Genomic DNA, 14106 nt, shown 5'->3' with positions numbered 1-14106 from the left:
CTGGAGATTAGGCTGGTCAAAGGAGAAAGATCTATAAAAACAGCGTCACAGCCCGTCTCTCCACTCAACTTCCGCCTCAGCCCACTGCCTCTCAGACAGAAAGCCCAGAACTCGGTAAGACTCCCCTGTGCTAATGGTGGCCTCTGTGCATCTTGTCTTTCTCGTCTTTTGACGCACATCAACTCAGTTGCCCAAAACACCACACACAGTGTGTTTGCTGGAGACCTCAGGGTGATCCCTGCTGGCCTAGGACCCGCGTGCAGCTCTGTGGGGCTTCCTCACCTGGATGTCCAGGTTTGCCCCAGCATCAATCAACATCTGGACCATCGCCTCGTCCCCTGCAGCGCAGGCGTACATCAGCGGTGTCATACCCTGAGCAAATCAAACACACATGCTAAACTCTTTGCAAACGGAACACAACACTGTGTACCCACAGACCACTGCCCCAGAAACCACAGATCGGGCCCCCACCACCCTGTGCTCCCCTGGGTTTCGTGCTTCCTGGGCTGCTGGGGATAGGGCATGGAGAGGGTGAGTGGGGGCACTGCCATGAGCACTGCAGGACACTGGAGTGGGGGCCAGCACAGGCCATGCTGCCAGGCTTGGGGCGAAGGCCTCCTCTGCCATGGGAAGCTGTAAACTTGGTACAAGTTATTTGCCCTCTCTGTGCCTCAGTTTCTTCATCTGTAAATGAGTAACGACAGCAGTATCTTATCTCCCTCAAAGGGTTGTTGCAGACTGTGGATTAATATGTATAAAGTGCTTAGTTCAGAGTGAGCTTACCTTGATTAAGAATTACCTAATTAAAATACCAACAATACTCTGACGGCTACTGTGCCATAGAGTCTCATAGTCGCCATCCCAGGCCCGTGCGTGGAAATCACCGTGCCCGTAATTAACATGCAGCCTCTCCCTCCATCATCATAATATCCCATTCTCCCCATTTTACAGCTGAGGAGCAGAGAAGGGGAATTAACTGCCCAAAGTCACACAACTAGTGAGAGGTTGAACGTGGGGCAGGACCCAGGCCTCCATAAGCTATGAAGCCCGTGCTTTGCGATGTCTCATGGGACAGTAGAGGAGGTGTTTGACTTCAGCGTTTTGTGCTCCTGAGCAGTCCAGAGCGTTCCTGCAAGCCGTGTCCCGCTGTCTCCCTGGGTTAGGTGGGCAGGTGGCGGGCCGCCACCCTGGCTGGAAATCCTGCTCTGTGGCTGGCAACAGCAAAGGCCGTGCGAGCTGTTTATTCCGTGGCTGGGTCCCAGTGGGTGTTTACCCGGAGCCCCGTGATGTTATTTATTAGGATATTTGTGTGTAGACAAGATCTCCTTTCCTTATAAACCCTTGCCTAGTGCCCAGAGATAAAGCAATGGCCTGCGATTAATCACAGGGTGAGAGGACCGTTCTCCCCCAGATCATCCTGTAAATACTAAGGTTTCAGGAACAAACAGGACTGAGCACTTAGACGAAGGCCAACACCACAGAATAAAAATTTGGCTTTGTTTCATCTCCCTGTGGACAGGCTTGACTTACTTTTTTTTCCACACATCTGTACACAATTTGGAGTTTAGACCAAGTGATGAGCCCTGTGAGGAGACACTGCTTTTTCCCGGGTCCCTGTCCCCACGCACTCCGGGCATATAAAGAGGCCAAATAAAACCAGGCTGGCTTGCAGATTTCAGGCATCAGCATCATATCGACAACCATACGACTAAAATAATCATCATATTGGCAACCAAAACTGGAATGAACATTTGCTGAGCGCCAACTCCGTGCTGGATGCAGGATTTCCCCTAACCCTATGTGGCAGGTGCTGCCATCCTCTATCTTACAGGGGAGGAAACTGAGGTGCCTCAGGGAGGCAGAGTAACTTGTTCAAGATGCTACAGCTCGGCCGAGTGTGGTGGCTCACACCTGTAATCCCAGCACTCTGGGAGGCCCAGGTGGGTGGATCACAAGGTCAGGATATTGAGACCAGACTGGCCAAAATGGTGAAATCCTGTCTCTACTAAAAATACAAAAAAATTAGCTGGGCATGGTGGCGCACACCTGTAATCCCAGCTACTCAGGAGGCTGAGGCAGGAGAATTGCTTGAACCTGGGAGGCAGAGGTGGCAGTGAGGTGAGATCACACCACTGCACTCCGGCCTGGGTGACAGAGTGAGACTCAAAAAAAAAAAAAAGCTACAGCTCTTACATGGCCAGCAAATCCTAGGTCTGGCTGAAGCTAAAGTCCACAGGCTTCCACACCGTGCTGCTGAAGAAGGAAGACTCCACCAGGATGAAAGCTCCCACAGAGCCCTGGAACTTGTGTCGACGGAGAGGCCCCCACGAGACCCCACAGCAGCCTGCCACCTGCCGCTGCCCTCCAGAAGCCCAGCGCTGGGCCTGTGGTCCTTCCCCAGCCCCTGGCCCGGGTACGCACCCTGACTGCCCCACCCCACGTTCTTTACGTCCCTTTCCCTGGAATGCCTTCCTCACTCCTGCCTGCGCCATCCCCATCCTGCCCTCCCCCAGGCTTGGCTCAACTGCCTCCAGCAGGAACCCTCCCCTGGCAGCTCGTCCCATCCGTCAGAGGCCACCCTGGCCTCATGGTCTGCCTGGGGCTTCATCACAGGCTGCACTGCACCGTCGCCTCATCTGAGAATGCTGCCTTAACTCGCCACTGTCATTTAACTCCCCCCGCTCTGCATGGCCTTCCAAACCCCACAGGGCCCCTCTGCACACAGTGAGTGCTCTCAGTGCAGTGTCAAACACACAGGATATTCCATAGCGGTTGAGAGGCTGGGTCTGGCTCTCAGATTCTCCACCCAGCTCTGCCCCTTACTAGTTGTGTGACCTTAGGTAAAGCAACCTCTCTGTCCCTCAATTTCCTCATCGAAACAATGGGGAAAATAATAGTGCTACATCACAGGGCTGCTGTCATCTATGTGAAGCACTTAGAACAGTGCTTGGAACACAGTAAATGCTATCTAGATGTTAGCTGTTCACAGCAAAAGTAAAAAGCAAAACAGATGCGAAAGTCAAAGCCTATCTGAAACTGTACATCACCTCCCACATCCCTACCCATTTTCATGCTTCATTTCAGTCCTCAGCATGTTCAATCAGCATACTCTACATTTTACATGTCCGTGTTTCTTATTATCTGTCTGCCCCACTAAAGCATTAGCTCCACGAGGGCAAGGGTTTCTATGCCTGGGCAAGCAGTCAGCACACAACAGGCTGTAATACAGGGTGAGCGATTGTCCCTAGCTGGAGAGGGAGCTCACTCTCCTGGACTCATTCCTAGCCTTGTGCTGCCTGGAGCAGTGGCCTGCTGTCCAGCCAGGGAAGCAGAAGCCACATCACAAACGTTTTCCAAGGCAAACTGGAAGTCTCCAAGCTGACATTCCACTTGACCCGGCAGGGCAGGATTCAGGAGGTAGCCCCCCTCTTCAAAGAGCAGAACTGAACAAGTCTCAGGGTTAGGACCCAGGGCCGCCAATGCTGAGAGCTGAGAATTCGCAACTCTGGTCCCCGTGCCTGGCCTAGTGGAGCTCTAGGGACATACCTGGTCATCCATAGTGTTAACCCCATCCAACCCCAGGGCCTCGATGGCTTGGGTGATGAGGTCCGTCCTCCCACAGTTGAGCATGCGGAAACCCAGGTCCTGGTTGAATTTTTCAGTAGCTGCTCGGGCATCCATCCTCCGGAAGGAACTGAAACAGTGTTCAGGTCTGCCCAGAAGAGACCCAAAGGTGTGTGTGACTATGCAGACAGCAGTTTTCAATGACATGACACAGATGTGTGAGGCTTACGTGTGGAGTGAGGATGAGGATGGGTGGGGAGAAGGACCAGGGTGTTATGATCAGACCAGCAATGTCTGTCACCATTATGTTCTGTGACATGAAGAGCACATATTTCTATTTTTCTATAAATACGTTTTAAAAAGTGCCCAGGGGCCAGGTACAGTAGCTCACCCATAATCCCAGCACTTAGGAGGCAAAGGCGGGCGAATCACTTAAGGTCAGAAGTTTAAGACCAGCCTGGCCAACATGGTGAAACTCCGTCTCTACTCAAAATACAAAAATTAGCCAGGTGTGGTGGTACACGCTTGTAATCCCATCTACTCAGGAGGCTGAGGCAGGAGAATCAATTGCACCCAGGAGGCAGAGGCTGCAGTGAGCTGAGATCGCACCACTGCACTCCAGCCTGGGCAACAGAGCAAGATGCCACCTCAAAAATAAATGAAAAAAATAAAGACGTGCTCCAAGCTCTCACTGCTTCAAGTGGCAGGAAACAAAGACTCGTGTAAAACAATGTCATGGGGCTGCCCGAGGAGGAAGCAGCTCCCACCCGGACTCGTGCCGCAGCACTTGGCTGTAAACTGTTTGTATGGAGCAGGCTGCTCTCAGCCTAGAAACAGTCACCGTGGCCAAGTTTTAGCATTTGGCTCCACGTTCTCTCCCTTTAAGGCTTCCTTGTGAGGCCCAGAAGTACCAAAGAGATGGCAGAGAGTGGCCTAGACTCCCATTTGCAATCAACCCAACCTACAAGGAAAGTCAGATAACACCTGTATTCCAGAGGGCACATCCCAGATGTCCAGTAGGCAGTTTTGCCCTGGAGACTTTGTTGAGCCAGAGTGTAGAAAATTCACATAATAGAATGAGGTTTGGGCCTTCCACATGAAGACAGAGGAGGCCATAACCTGGGTTTGGGCAAAGGATTAAAACATGTAAGCCCAGGTGCGGTGGCTCACGCTTGTAATCCCAGCACTTTGGGAGGCCAAGGCAGGTGGATCACCTGAGGTCAGGAGTTCAAGACCAGCCTGGCCAACATGGTGAAACCCCGTTTCTACTAAAAATACAAAATGACCTGGGCATGGTGGCATACACCCGTAATTCCAGCTAAGACTGAGGCAGGAGAATCACTTGAACCCGGGAGGCAGGGGTTACGGTGAGCCGAGATCACACCATTGCACTCCAGCCTGGGCAACAGAACAAAACTCCATCTCAAAAAACAAACAAAAACAAAAACACAAAAGATAAAAGGCTCTCACAGGCCAAGGATGGCCAGGGAAGCTTCTCTAGAAAAGCTTCTCAGCAAACGGGTCTACTATGAGAGGCACTTAGGGAAGGAAATTAGGAGCACAGGGTTGGAGGCCGCATGGACCTGGGTTCAAATCTGGACACAAAAAAGTGCTAGCTGAGTATCTGTGGGCAAGCTACTGTTCCTCTCTGACCCTCAGCTTCTTCATCTGTAAGATGGGCATGATCACCTCTTCTCTGCACTTGTCATGAGGACTAAGATAATGCACATAAAAAAGGGCTCATAGCTCCTTCACCCAGGAAGGGTCCATGTGGTGTCAATTACAGGAACAGAGGAAAAAGCAGGCCCACTTCTGTCCCTCAGCCCCCAAGTATCCCAAAGAGTCAGACGTGTGGATCTCCTGCCCCAATCCCAGTGTGTCTCCTCTATGCAGCAGACCAGCGGCTGCAGGAGACGTTGCTGGACAGCAGCCAAGGTCTAGAGTAGATCTGTTCCTATACTCCAGCTTGGCCTTTGCAGAGAACTCCCTTAGAGCAGCTTGAATGCTCTGCAGCCCCTGCTCTCTGACCCCTCCCTGCCACCCGGGGAAGAAGGAATACAGGGGAGCCGCTGGGGGCAGGACATGGATGTCAGGGGCCCTCCCTCCTCCTGGGTTCCTACTTGAGCTGCCGAGGTTCACAGTCCAGACCAGGCAGCAGCAGCCGGGCCGCCTGGCGGATGTCGCCACTGTCCACAGTGAGGCTGCGGCGGTGCTCTGCATAGGTGATGGCCACACGCATCCATTCCATGAGGGGCGGCAGCAGCATGAAGGGCCTGCGGGGCAGTAGAGAGAGGGTCAGGATGGGGGTCGGGTCCCTGTGGGGCAGCAGAGAGAGTCAGGCCTGGGGGGTTGCTCCCTGAACAGGGACCCCTTAAGCACACACATGCTCACAGGCGGCCACCAAGGCTGGTCACCCCTTGCAGGGGACCTTCTCCTGCTCACAGAGACCCTAATTGTACCTGCAATGCGCAGATGGAGTTTCCATCATGGGGCATTAGCAGAACCTGAGGGCCCTCAGGTGGCCCAGAGAAGGGGGTTTCCCAGTGTGTGGAACTGGGGACCCTTGTCCCCTCCAAAGAGTTCAGTTGGGGGTCCCCAAGTGTTCCTCTCTGCAGAGGGGAAAGGCTGCATAGCTAAGAGTCTCACAGACCCAGGTCCAAACCCAGGGCTGCCACCAGCAGTGTCACATCACTGTCACCTCTGACCAGCGCACCCGAGCCTGTTTCTCCATCCACAGCATGTGTGTGATACCTCCTCATCGAGGCTGTCCCGAGGCCAAATGGGATGACGCATACCATGCTGCTGAGCAGCATTAATGACCACTCCTCCCTCATCTGGCACCTAGGCCAAGTTGGGCCGACACCAATTCCTGTGCCAGGCCAGGGTTGCCCCCAGGTTGGCGCTCAGAGAAGAGTTGCGGCCACAAGTCCCACAGGGAGGAATGGTCCCAGCAGCTGGAGTATCACTAAGAGCCCAGGAGGGGAGGGAGAGGTGGTGACAGGCTCAGAGCTGCAAACTCCAGGGGCACCATGCACAGGCCCGCTCTGTGCCACCAGGGGACGCCACACGCACAGCCTGTGCTGGTTCCTGACTGTGGCTCAGGCCACGCCCACCCCTGCCCGTGGCCACCAACTCTGATTCAGCCAGGGAGGCGGGTCTCTACCAATCTGGGGCGCGTTTCTGTCCTCGGCCAGCTCTGGCAAGGCTCCTGAAGCCCCTCAGACCACTTCGCCATCCAAAAGACCTCCCTGCCGCCGAGGAGCCCGGACGGCAGCCTGTGGCTTCATGACTCCATGGACACCCACCTGCTCTGCCCAGAATGGACGGAGCTCTTCCCCGCTCAGTCACAGGAGCAAGATAGCCCTGGGGCCCTGTGCCTCCTCCCTCATGCTGTTCTCTCTGATGAAAGCCCAAAAGTCGGCCTCCCGGCTCCTGCCTGTTCCCAGCCCCTCCCAATGCCACTCTTGTACTTCCTTTCAAACTAAGCCAGGGAGGGTGGCAGACAGCCAGGGGCAGGCGGCCAGGCCTCCAGCCATCCCAAGTCCGTCAGGGCTCTTGGAGCGTCCCGCCTGTGCTGTCACTTCAGTCTCTCCGCTTGACACGCAGCTAAGTGCTCCCGCCAGGAAAAAGATGCCTCCTTCCAGAGAACTCTCCTCAGGTATGAAGAAAGCCACCTCCAGGGAGTCAGCCAGGGCTGCCCTCGGAACCTCTGTCTCAGGTCTCCAAAAGCTCAAGTCATCTCCTGAGTTCCAAAAGTTTCTCTCCTCGAGGGCAAAGAATGCTTTTATTTTAAACACTGGCAAACAAAATCAAATGCTCCTTGACTTAGGATGGGTTGACATCCCAATAAACCCATTGTAAGTTGAAAATATCCTAAGTGGAAACGCATTTAATACACCTCACCTACTGAACAGCCTGTCTTAAACATGCTCAGAACACCTATATTAGCCTACAGTTAGGCAAGATTATCTAACCCAAAGCCTATTTTATAATAGGGTTGAACAGTAATGCAATTTACTGAATGCTGTACTGAACGTGAAACACAGAATGTTCACTGAAACCAAGTGTAGTGGCACACGCCTATAGTCCCAGCTGCTTGAGAGGCTGAGGCAGGAAGATCACTTGAGCCCAGGAGCTGGAGGCTACAGTAAACTATGATCGCACCACTCCACTGCAGCCTGGGAGACAGAGCAAGACTGTCTCCTAAAAAAAAAAAAAAAAAAAAAAGGCTGGGCGAGGTGCCTCACACCTGTAATCCCAGCACTTTGGGAGGCCAAAGCGGGTAGATCACAAGATCAGGAGATTGAAACCATCCTGGTCAACATGGTGAAACCCCGTCTCTACTAAATACAAAAAATTAGCCGTGTGTAGTGGCACATGCCTGTAATCTAATCCCAGCTACTTGGGAGGCTGAGGCATGAGAATCGCTCGAACCTGGGAGGTGGAGGTTGCAATGAGCTGAGATTGCACCAGATCTGTTTGGCAGAATGAGACTCCATCTCAAAAAAAAAAAAAAAAAAAAAATTATTAGAAGAAAGTTTTGCTGAGTGATTAAAAGTAGGGATGAACATCAGTAACTTACTATAATGTACCCAGGTTTTCAGTTATGGACCAAATCATGTTTCTACCCAGAAAAGAACAGTGTATAATCTTCAAGAGCCTAGTGTTGACTCATTAGAGTAGTAGCGGCAATTCTATGGGGGAATCTGTGTAGTCTAGGAAGAAACAACAATCCATTCATGAATTATCCCTCTATTTACAAGAGTTCTCTTAAACATAAATGTCCAATTCCCCCCAGATATTTTTATATTTCACATTTTTTTGTTTTTGAGATGGAGTCCTACTCTGTCGCCCAGGCTGGAGTGCAGTGGCGCAATCCTGGCTCACCACAACCTCTGCCCCCTGGGTTCAAGCAATTCTCCTGCCTCAGCCTCCTGAGTAGCTGGGACTACAGGTGCACGCTGCCATGCCCAACTAATTTTTTGTATTTTCTTTTTCAGTAGAGACAGGGTTTTACTGTGTTGCCCAGGCTGGTTCCGAACTCCTGAGCTCAGGCAATCTGTCCATCGTGGCCTCCCAGAGTGCTGGGACTATAGGCACGAGCTACTGCACCCAGCCCACAATTCTTATATTACAAGGCTGGAAGGCAAGCTTAGAGACATGCTTCTATACATCAGTCATTCTGACTGCAGGAAAAGCCTTTATTTAAACCATCAGCACTGGAGACTGAAGTGTAAACAAAAAGATACTCCATGGATTTGCCAGCCATCCTTCCCTATTGTGGCCAACAGCCAAGACAAAGCGCCATGTGTGGCTACCAGATCTCTCCTAGTTGCACTAGGGGAAATCCAAGAGAGAATTCGGGAAATCATGATGTCTAATCACGTGGCATTTTGGCTTATTCCCCTGCTTTATGCTCCTTAGAATGTAGCTCATGGAAAATGCAGTATTGATGATTCTGGTGGGTGTACACCTGGGATTGGCTCCTTCAGTTCTCGCTTTCCATCTTGGCTGGAGAGGTAGAAAGTTAAAAACTGCTTTTCCTTTACCAACAGGCACGGCAGCTCATGCCTGTAATCTCGGCACTTTGGGAGTCCGAGGTGGGCAGATCATCTGAGGTCAGGAGTTCGAGACCAGCCTGACCAACATGGAGAAACCCTGTCTCTACTAAAAATACAGAATTAGCCAGGCGTGGTAGTGCATGTCTGTAATCCCACCTACTGGGGAGGCTGAAGCAGGGGAATCTCTTGAACCTGGGAGGAGGAGTTGCAGTGAGCTGAGATTTTGCCATTGCACTCCCATCTGGGTAACAAGAGCAAAACTCTGTTTAAAAACAAAAAAACAAAAAAGTAAAACCCACAAAACCCCTGCATTTCCCAGACTCCTTTGCAGCTGGGATTCTGGATGCAAATTAGGTTTTGTCATTAAGACATGCTGCATGAGAGTTGGCAAGTGAATGGGAGGCAGAGGCCATCTTTGTGTGCACATTGTCTGTTTTTGCTAGCAAACCAGGTCATGAAAACATCAGGTCTTCTTTTCCTATAGAACATTCCAGTCCAGTTTCCACCTACCTGAGGCTTCAGAGGCAGTGGTAGTGATGGTGAAATGATGAAAGCAATAGCAAAGACTTTTTTTTATTTTAAAAAAACCTCCCACCTCAGCCTCCCAAATAGCTGTGACCACAGACGTGCACCACCATGCCTGGCTAATGTTTTATATTTTTAGAAAAGATGGGGTTTCACCATGTTGCCCAGGCTGGCCTTGAACTCCTAAGCTCAAGTGATCTGCCAGCCTTGGCTCTCCAATATGCTGGGATTACAGGCATGAACCACTGTGCCTCTTGATTCCAGCTTTACTCCTGAATTGCAGCTCCAGAGGTGTTGTTCAGACTCACAGTTCTGGGGGCTCTCTCAGAGGGAGCAGCTCGCCTGATGGGCAAGCTCATCATTCCTGGATGCTCAGCCTACACCCTGCTCCATGAGCTCTTCCGATGATTCTGTGAACCCCCAATTCCCTACATTAAATCATCTCTTGCTCAAAATACCTACAATGCTTTCTGCTTCCTGAATTAAAAACTGATTAATACTTTCAATATAGAGAAATCTAGATGAGCCCTCTGTCTCTGGGGAGGTGGCTGGTGCCCACATGTATAAACAAGGCTGTGCCGGCCCCCAAACTGACCTCTTCAGGCCTTTCTTCTTGGCCCACCCACCTCCCCCGCCTGGGATCTATGGGAAGGTAAAATGAGAAGAAATTCATGGACCTTCTCAGGAACATGCCTCCCATGGGGGCTGTAGGTTCCAGGCTACCGTTTCCTTCCTGGTAATTCCATGGAGTCTGCTGGGCAGGCTGAGATGAGCTGGACATGCATGTCTGGCCATTCTGGAAAACCCCTCTAAAAACTCCCATCTGCAACAGCATGGCTATGTCAGAACTCCAGGGTGTAAGGGCCTGAAGGAGCAAGACTGAGAATGACCAGCGTGTGTGCCTTCCTCAAGGTCCCAAAGAGGTTCTTATTTCCTGCTTTTGCCTTTCCCATCATAGGCTGAGCTTGGCTATTCCATGCCCGAATGCAGATATCTGCAGGGCCAGACCCAGGAGATTGGATCGGGGCTGAAAAAGCTCCCTTTGTTCAGCCTTTCTGCTGCTGAATTTTTCCTTAGCTGGATCTGATAACTCAGTGGTTTTCTATTTTTCCCCCTGGTTTCAGGACCCTATACATACCCTTAAAAATTGGTTGGGCATGGCGGCTCACACTTGGAATCCAAGCACTTTGGAAGGCTAAGGCGGGCGGATCACTTGAGGTCAGGAGTTTGAGACCAGCCTGACCAACGTGACAAAACCCATCTCTACTAAAAATGCAAAAATTGGCTGGATATAGTGGGGCACACTTGTAGTCCCAGCTACTCAGGAGGCTGAGGCATGAGAATTGCTTGAACCCAGGAGGTAGAGGTTGTAGATTATGCCACTGCACCCCAGCCTGGGTGACAGAGCGAAACTCCATCTCAAAAAAAAAAAAAAAAAAAAATACTGAGGACCTCAAAGAGCTTTTGTTTATGTGTGTTATTCTACAGATATTGGCTCTCCCAGAAACTAAAACTGAGAAAAAATTAAACACACGAACACACACGCTCATGTCCCATTTGCTGTCAGAGTGATGACATCATGATGTCACACGGCTTCTGGAAAAGTCCCCCGGATACTTGTGAGAAAACAAGAATAAAAAGGCAAATAACTTCTTGTTATGAAAATAGTTTTGGCCCTGTGGACTCCTGGCAAGAGTCTCTGGGACCTCAGGGGTCCCTGGACCACACTTTGAGGATTGCTGCTGTGGAAGACCACAGCTAATCACTAGGACAACGCTGCTTGGGGCTGGCAGGCAGCCCTGGCATGGGGCCGACATTCTGCCCCTGGTGGCGCAGTCTAGTGTACCCTAGAGTAGTGTATGGCTCTCATGCATGCTCCTGGCCCAGGGATCCGAGGGCTCTAGAACCCTTCCCTGTGGCCCCCTCACTGGGACAAAGTTCTAGTTTCTTTGACACAACTGGACTCTCTCTGTAACCTTGGGCAGATCATCCTCCTCTGTGGGCCATATTTTCTATTAAAGAAGAAATAGCCAAAGTTCGTGGTTTTTAACTCCTTTCATTGTGAGAGCCCTTTTGCTTTTATTTCACAGACTCCATATGACAGTAGCTGTACCTACTGCATGGTGACCAAGAGCATAGACTCCTGACGGAGGTGGCCTGGGTTGGAATCCAGTGTATTCCCAATGAGTTCAGCTGTGTGGTTCTATGCAAGTTACTTCCCCTCTCCCAGTCTCAGCTGTTCCATCAGCAAAATGGGTATAAACAATAGGACCACCTCACAAAACAGCTGGAAGCATGTATGTAAAAACTTAGCACAGTATTTGGAACATGGTAACTTCTCCATAAATGTTAACTATTATTACTAGTTTAGTGTCTGTTAACAGAAAATATATAATAGCAAAAAGGGCTATAGGAATCTGGTTCTATTAAGTGCCTCAGCTCCAGCCTTCTGAAAGTCCAGCCAACTCTTTGCCCTCCCCCATAGCAAGTATAAACATGTAAAGCCTGCAAAAGCCTGCCAGCAGGCTGCCCACCACCCACTCCATCCCAGCTCATAAAACAGAGAAAACAAATGCAACCACTATGTCGAGTGTGAGCTGGAAACTGTTTCTGGCAGTGCAGCCTCTTGGCCTTGGCAGTGAAAAAACTCACACAGGGGAAGGGGCAACAGCAAAGAACACAGACCCAGAGGCCTTGGGTCATGAACATGTGTGATGGGGAAGGTGGGTGGGCAGAGAATTACTTCAAGGGATCAGCAATCCCTGATCTGCCCCCAAGTGCTGCAAACAGTCCAAAGGCCTAACCTAAATACCATCACATACAGACATGCAGACAAATCCCAGAGAGGGACAAGGCCACTTAAAAGTGTCACTAGCATGTGTCTTTGTATGCATAAAGGGGAGCACGTGAAATAGACCAATGGAAATGGATCTTTTTACACATGGAAACTCCCTGACCAACTCCTTTCATTGCTAGAGGAGGAAAAGGAAACGCAGTGTGGCTCAGTGCCTCACTCAGGGTCATGTGGCCAGTTCGGCTGCAATAGGGACGCTAGACCCAGGTGCCACAACCGTCTCTCTCACCTGTCTTTAAGTTAATCACACAGGTGAGCCTGGCTGTTCAATCCAAGGGTCTCCTAAGTCCACTCAATGGCACCAGGACTCAGAAAGCTATTTTCGCCCTTGAAAAAATGGCCGGGCACAGTGGCTCACGCCAGTAATCCCAGCACTTTGGGAGGTGAGTGGATCGTGAGGTCAGGAGATCGAGACCATCTGGGCCAACATGGTGAAACCTTGTCTCTACTAAAAATACAAAAAATTAGCCGGGTGTGGTGGTGAGCATCTGCAATCCCAGCTACTCAGGAGGCTGAGATAGGAGAATCGCTTAAACCCGAGAGGTGGAGGTGGCAGTGAGCCAATATCACACCACTGCACTCCAGCCTGGATGACAGAGCAAGACCGCATCCAAAAAAACAAAATAAAATAAAATTTAAAAAAAATTTTTTTCTTTTTTTTTAATGAAAGAGAATAAACTTCTGAAGGCCTTGGTTTTTGTTGTTGTTGTTGTTGTTGTTGTTTTGAGACGGAATCTCGCTCTGTCACCAGGTTGGAGTGCAGTGGCACAATCTCGGCTCACTGCAACCTCCACCTCCGGGGCTCAAGTTATTCTCCTACCTCAGCCTCCTGAGTAGCTGGGATTATAGACATGCAACACCACCCCGGCTAATTTTTGTATTTTTAGTAGAGACGGGGTATCACCATGTTGGCCAGGATAGTCTCGATCTCTTGACCTCATGATCCGCCCACCTCGGCTTCCCAAAATGCTGGAATTACAGGCGTGAGCCACCATGCCTGGCCAAGGCCTTGGTTTTAAGAGGTCCCTGCAGCCTGGGAAAAATTAAATAAATAAGCCTTGTTGCACTCAGCAAGCATATGATTTATTGGGATGACAGTCCTATAAGCACTGTCTTAACAACATGGAACAGGAAACCCCTCCGGTTTCCAGCTGAAAGCAGGCTCTGTTCTTCCCTGGGGTGGGCAGGGGCCTCAGAGTGAGTCAGGTTGGCCGATGAAACATAGGCCTGTAACCAGAGGCCACATGACCCGAGCCCTAGGCACAAGCCTCCGGTCTCTGTTCCCATCCTGGCAGGCCAAGCGTATGAGGCCAGCAGGTTTGTGCCCTTTACCACCACCCAGGAGGAGCTAGACACGAGGACTCAGACAGGCCCTGGACACACCCACCAGCTAAGAAGGGCCTCGAGACCAAGCCTAAGCTTAGCTCTGGGAAAGACAGGGCGGGTGTGAGCACACAACGCTTTGGGGTGCAGGCCCGGCTCCCAGGGCTGGGAGGTACACTGTGCCGTAGGCTTGGCCCCAAGAGATCTCCACATTGCCGTCTGAGCCATGCCCCACTCTGCCTGCAGGCACCCTGGGAGTCCAGGAAAGGACTGGCCAGA

The 14106-nt window shown here is 51.0% G+C and overlaps 1 protein-coding gene across 2 annotated transcripts in view; it reads right to left on the bottom strand.

Moving 5' to 3' along the window:
• ABTB2 (ankyrin repeat and BTB domain containing 2) overlaps positions 1-14106 on the bottom strand; it is a 204733-nt gene that overhangs the window by 16030 nt on the left and 174597 nt on the right. For both annotated transcript variants that reach the window (XR_005200671.1, XM_017530536.1), the window contains exons 4-6: positions 5685-5837; positions 3547-3712; positions 283-372 (exon numbers count right to left, since the gene is read on the bottom strand). Coding sequence is in view for 1 of the 2 variants with exons in the window: in XM_017530536.1 (XP_017386025.1) it covers positions 283-372; positions 3547-3712; positions 5685-5837 (409 nt within the window). In the remaining variant the exon portion in view is untranslated. The remainder of the gene's footprint in view (positions 1-282; positions 373-3546; positions 3713-5684; positions 5838-14106) is intronic.

Source organism: Cebus imitator, unplaced genomic scaffold, assembly GCF_001604975.1.
Source record: "Cebus imitator isolate Cc_AM_T3 unplaced genomic scaffold, Cebus_imitator-1.0 Scaffold66, whole genome shotgun sequence".
Taxonomy (NCBI): domain Eukaryota; kingdom Metazoa; phylum Chordata; class Mammalia; order Primates; family Cebidae; genus Cebus; species Cebus imitator.
This window is presented reverse-complemented; position numbering and strand designations above follow the sequence as displayed.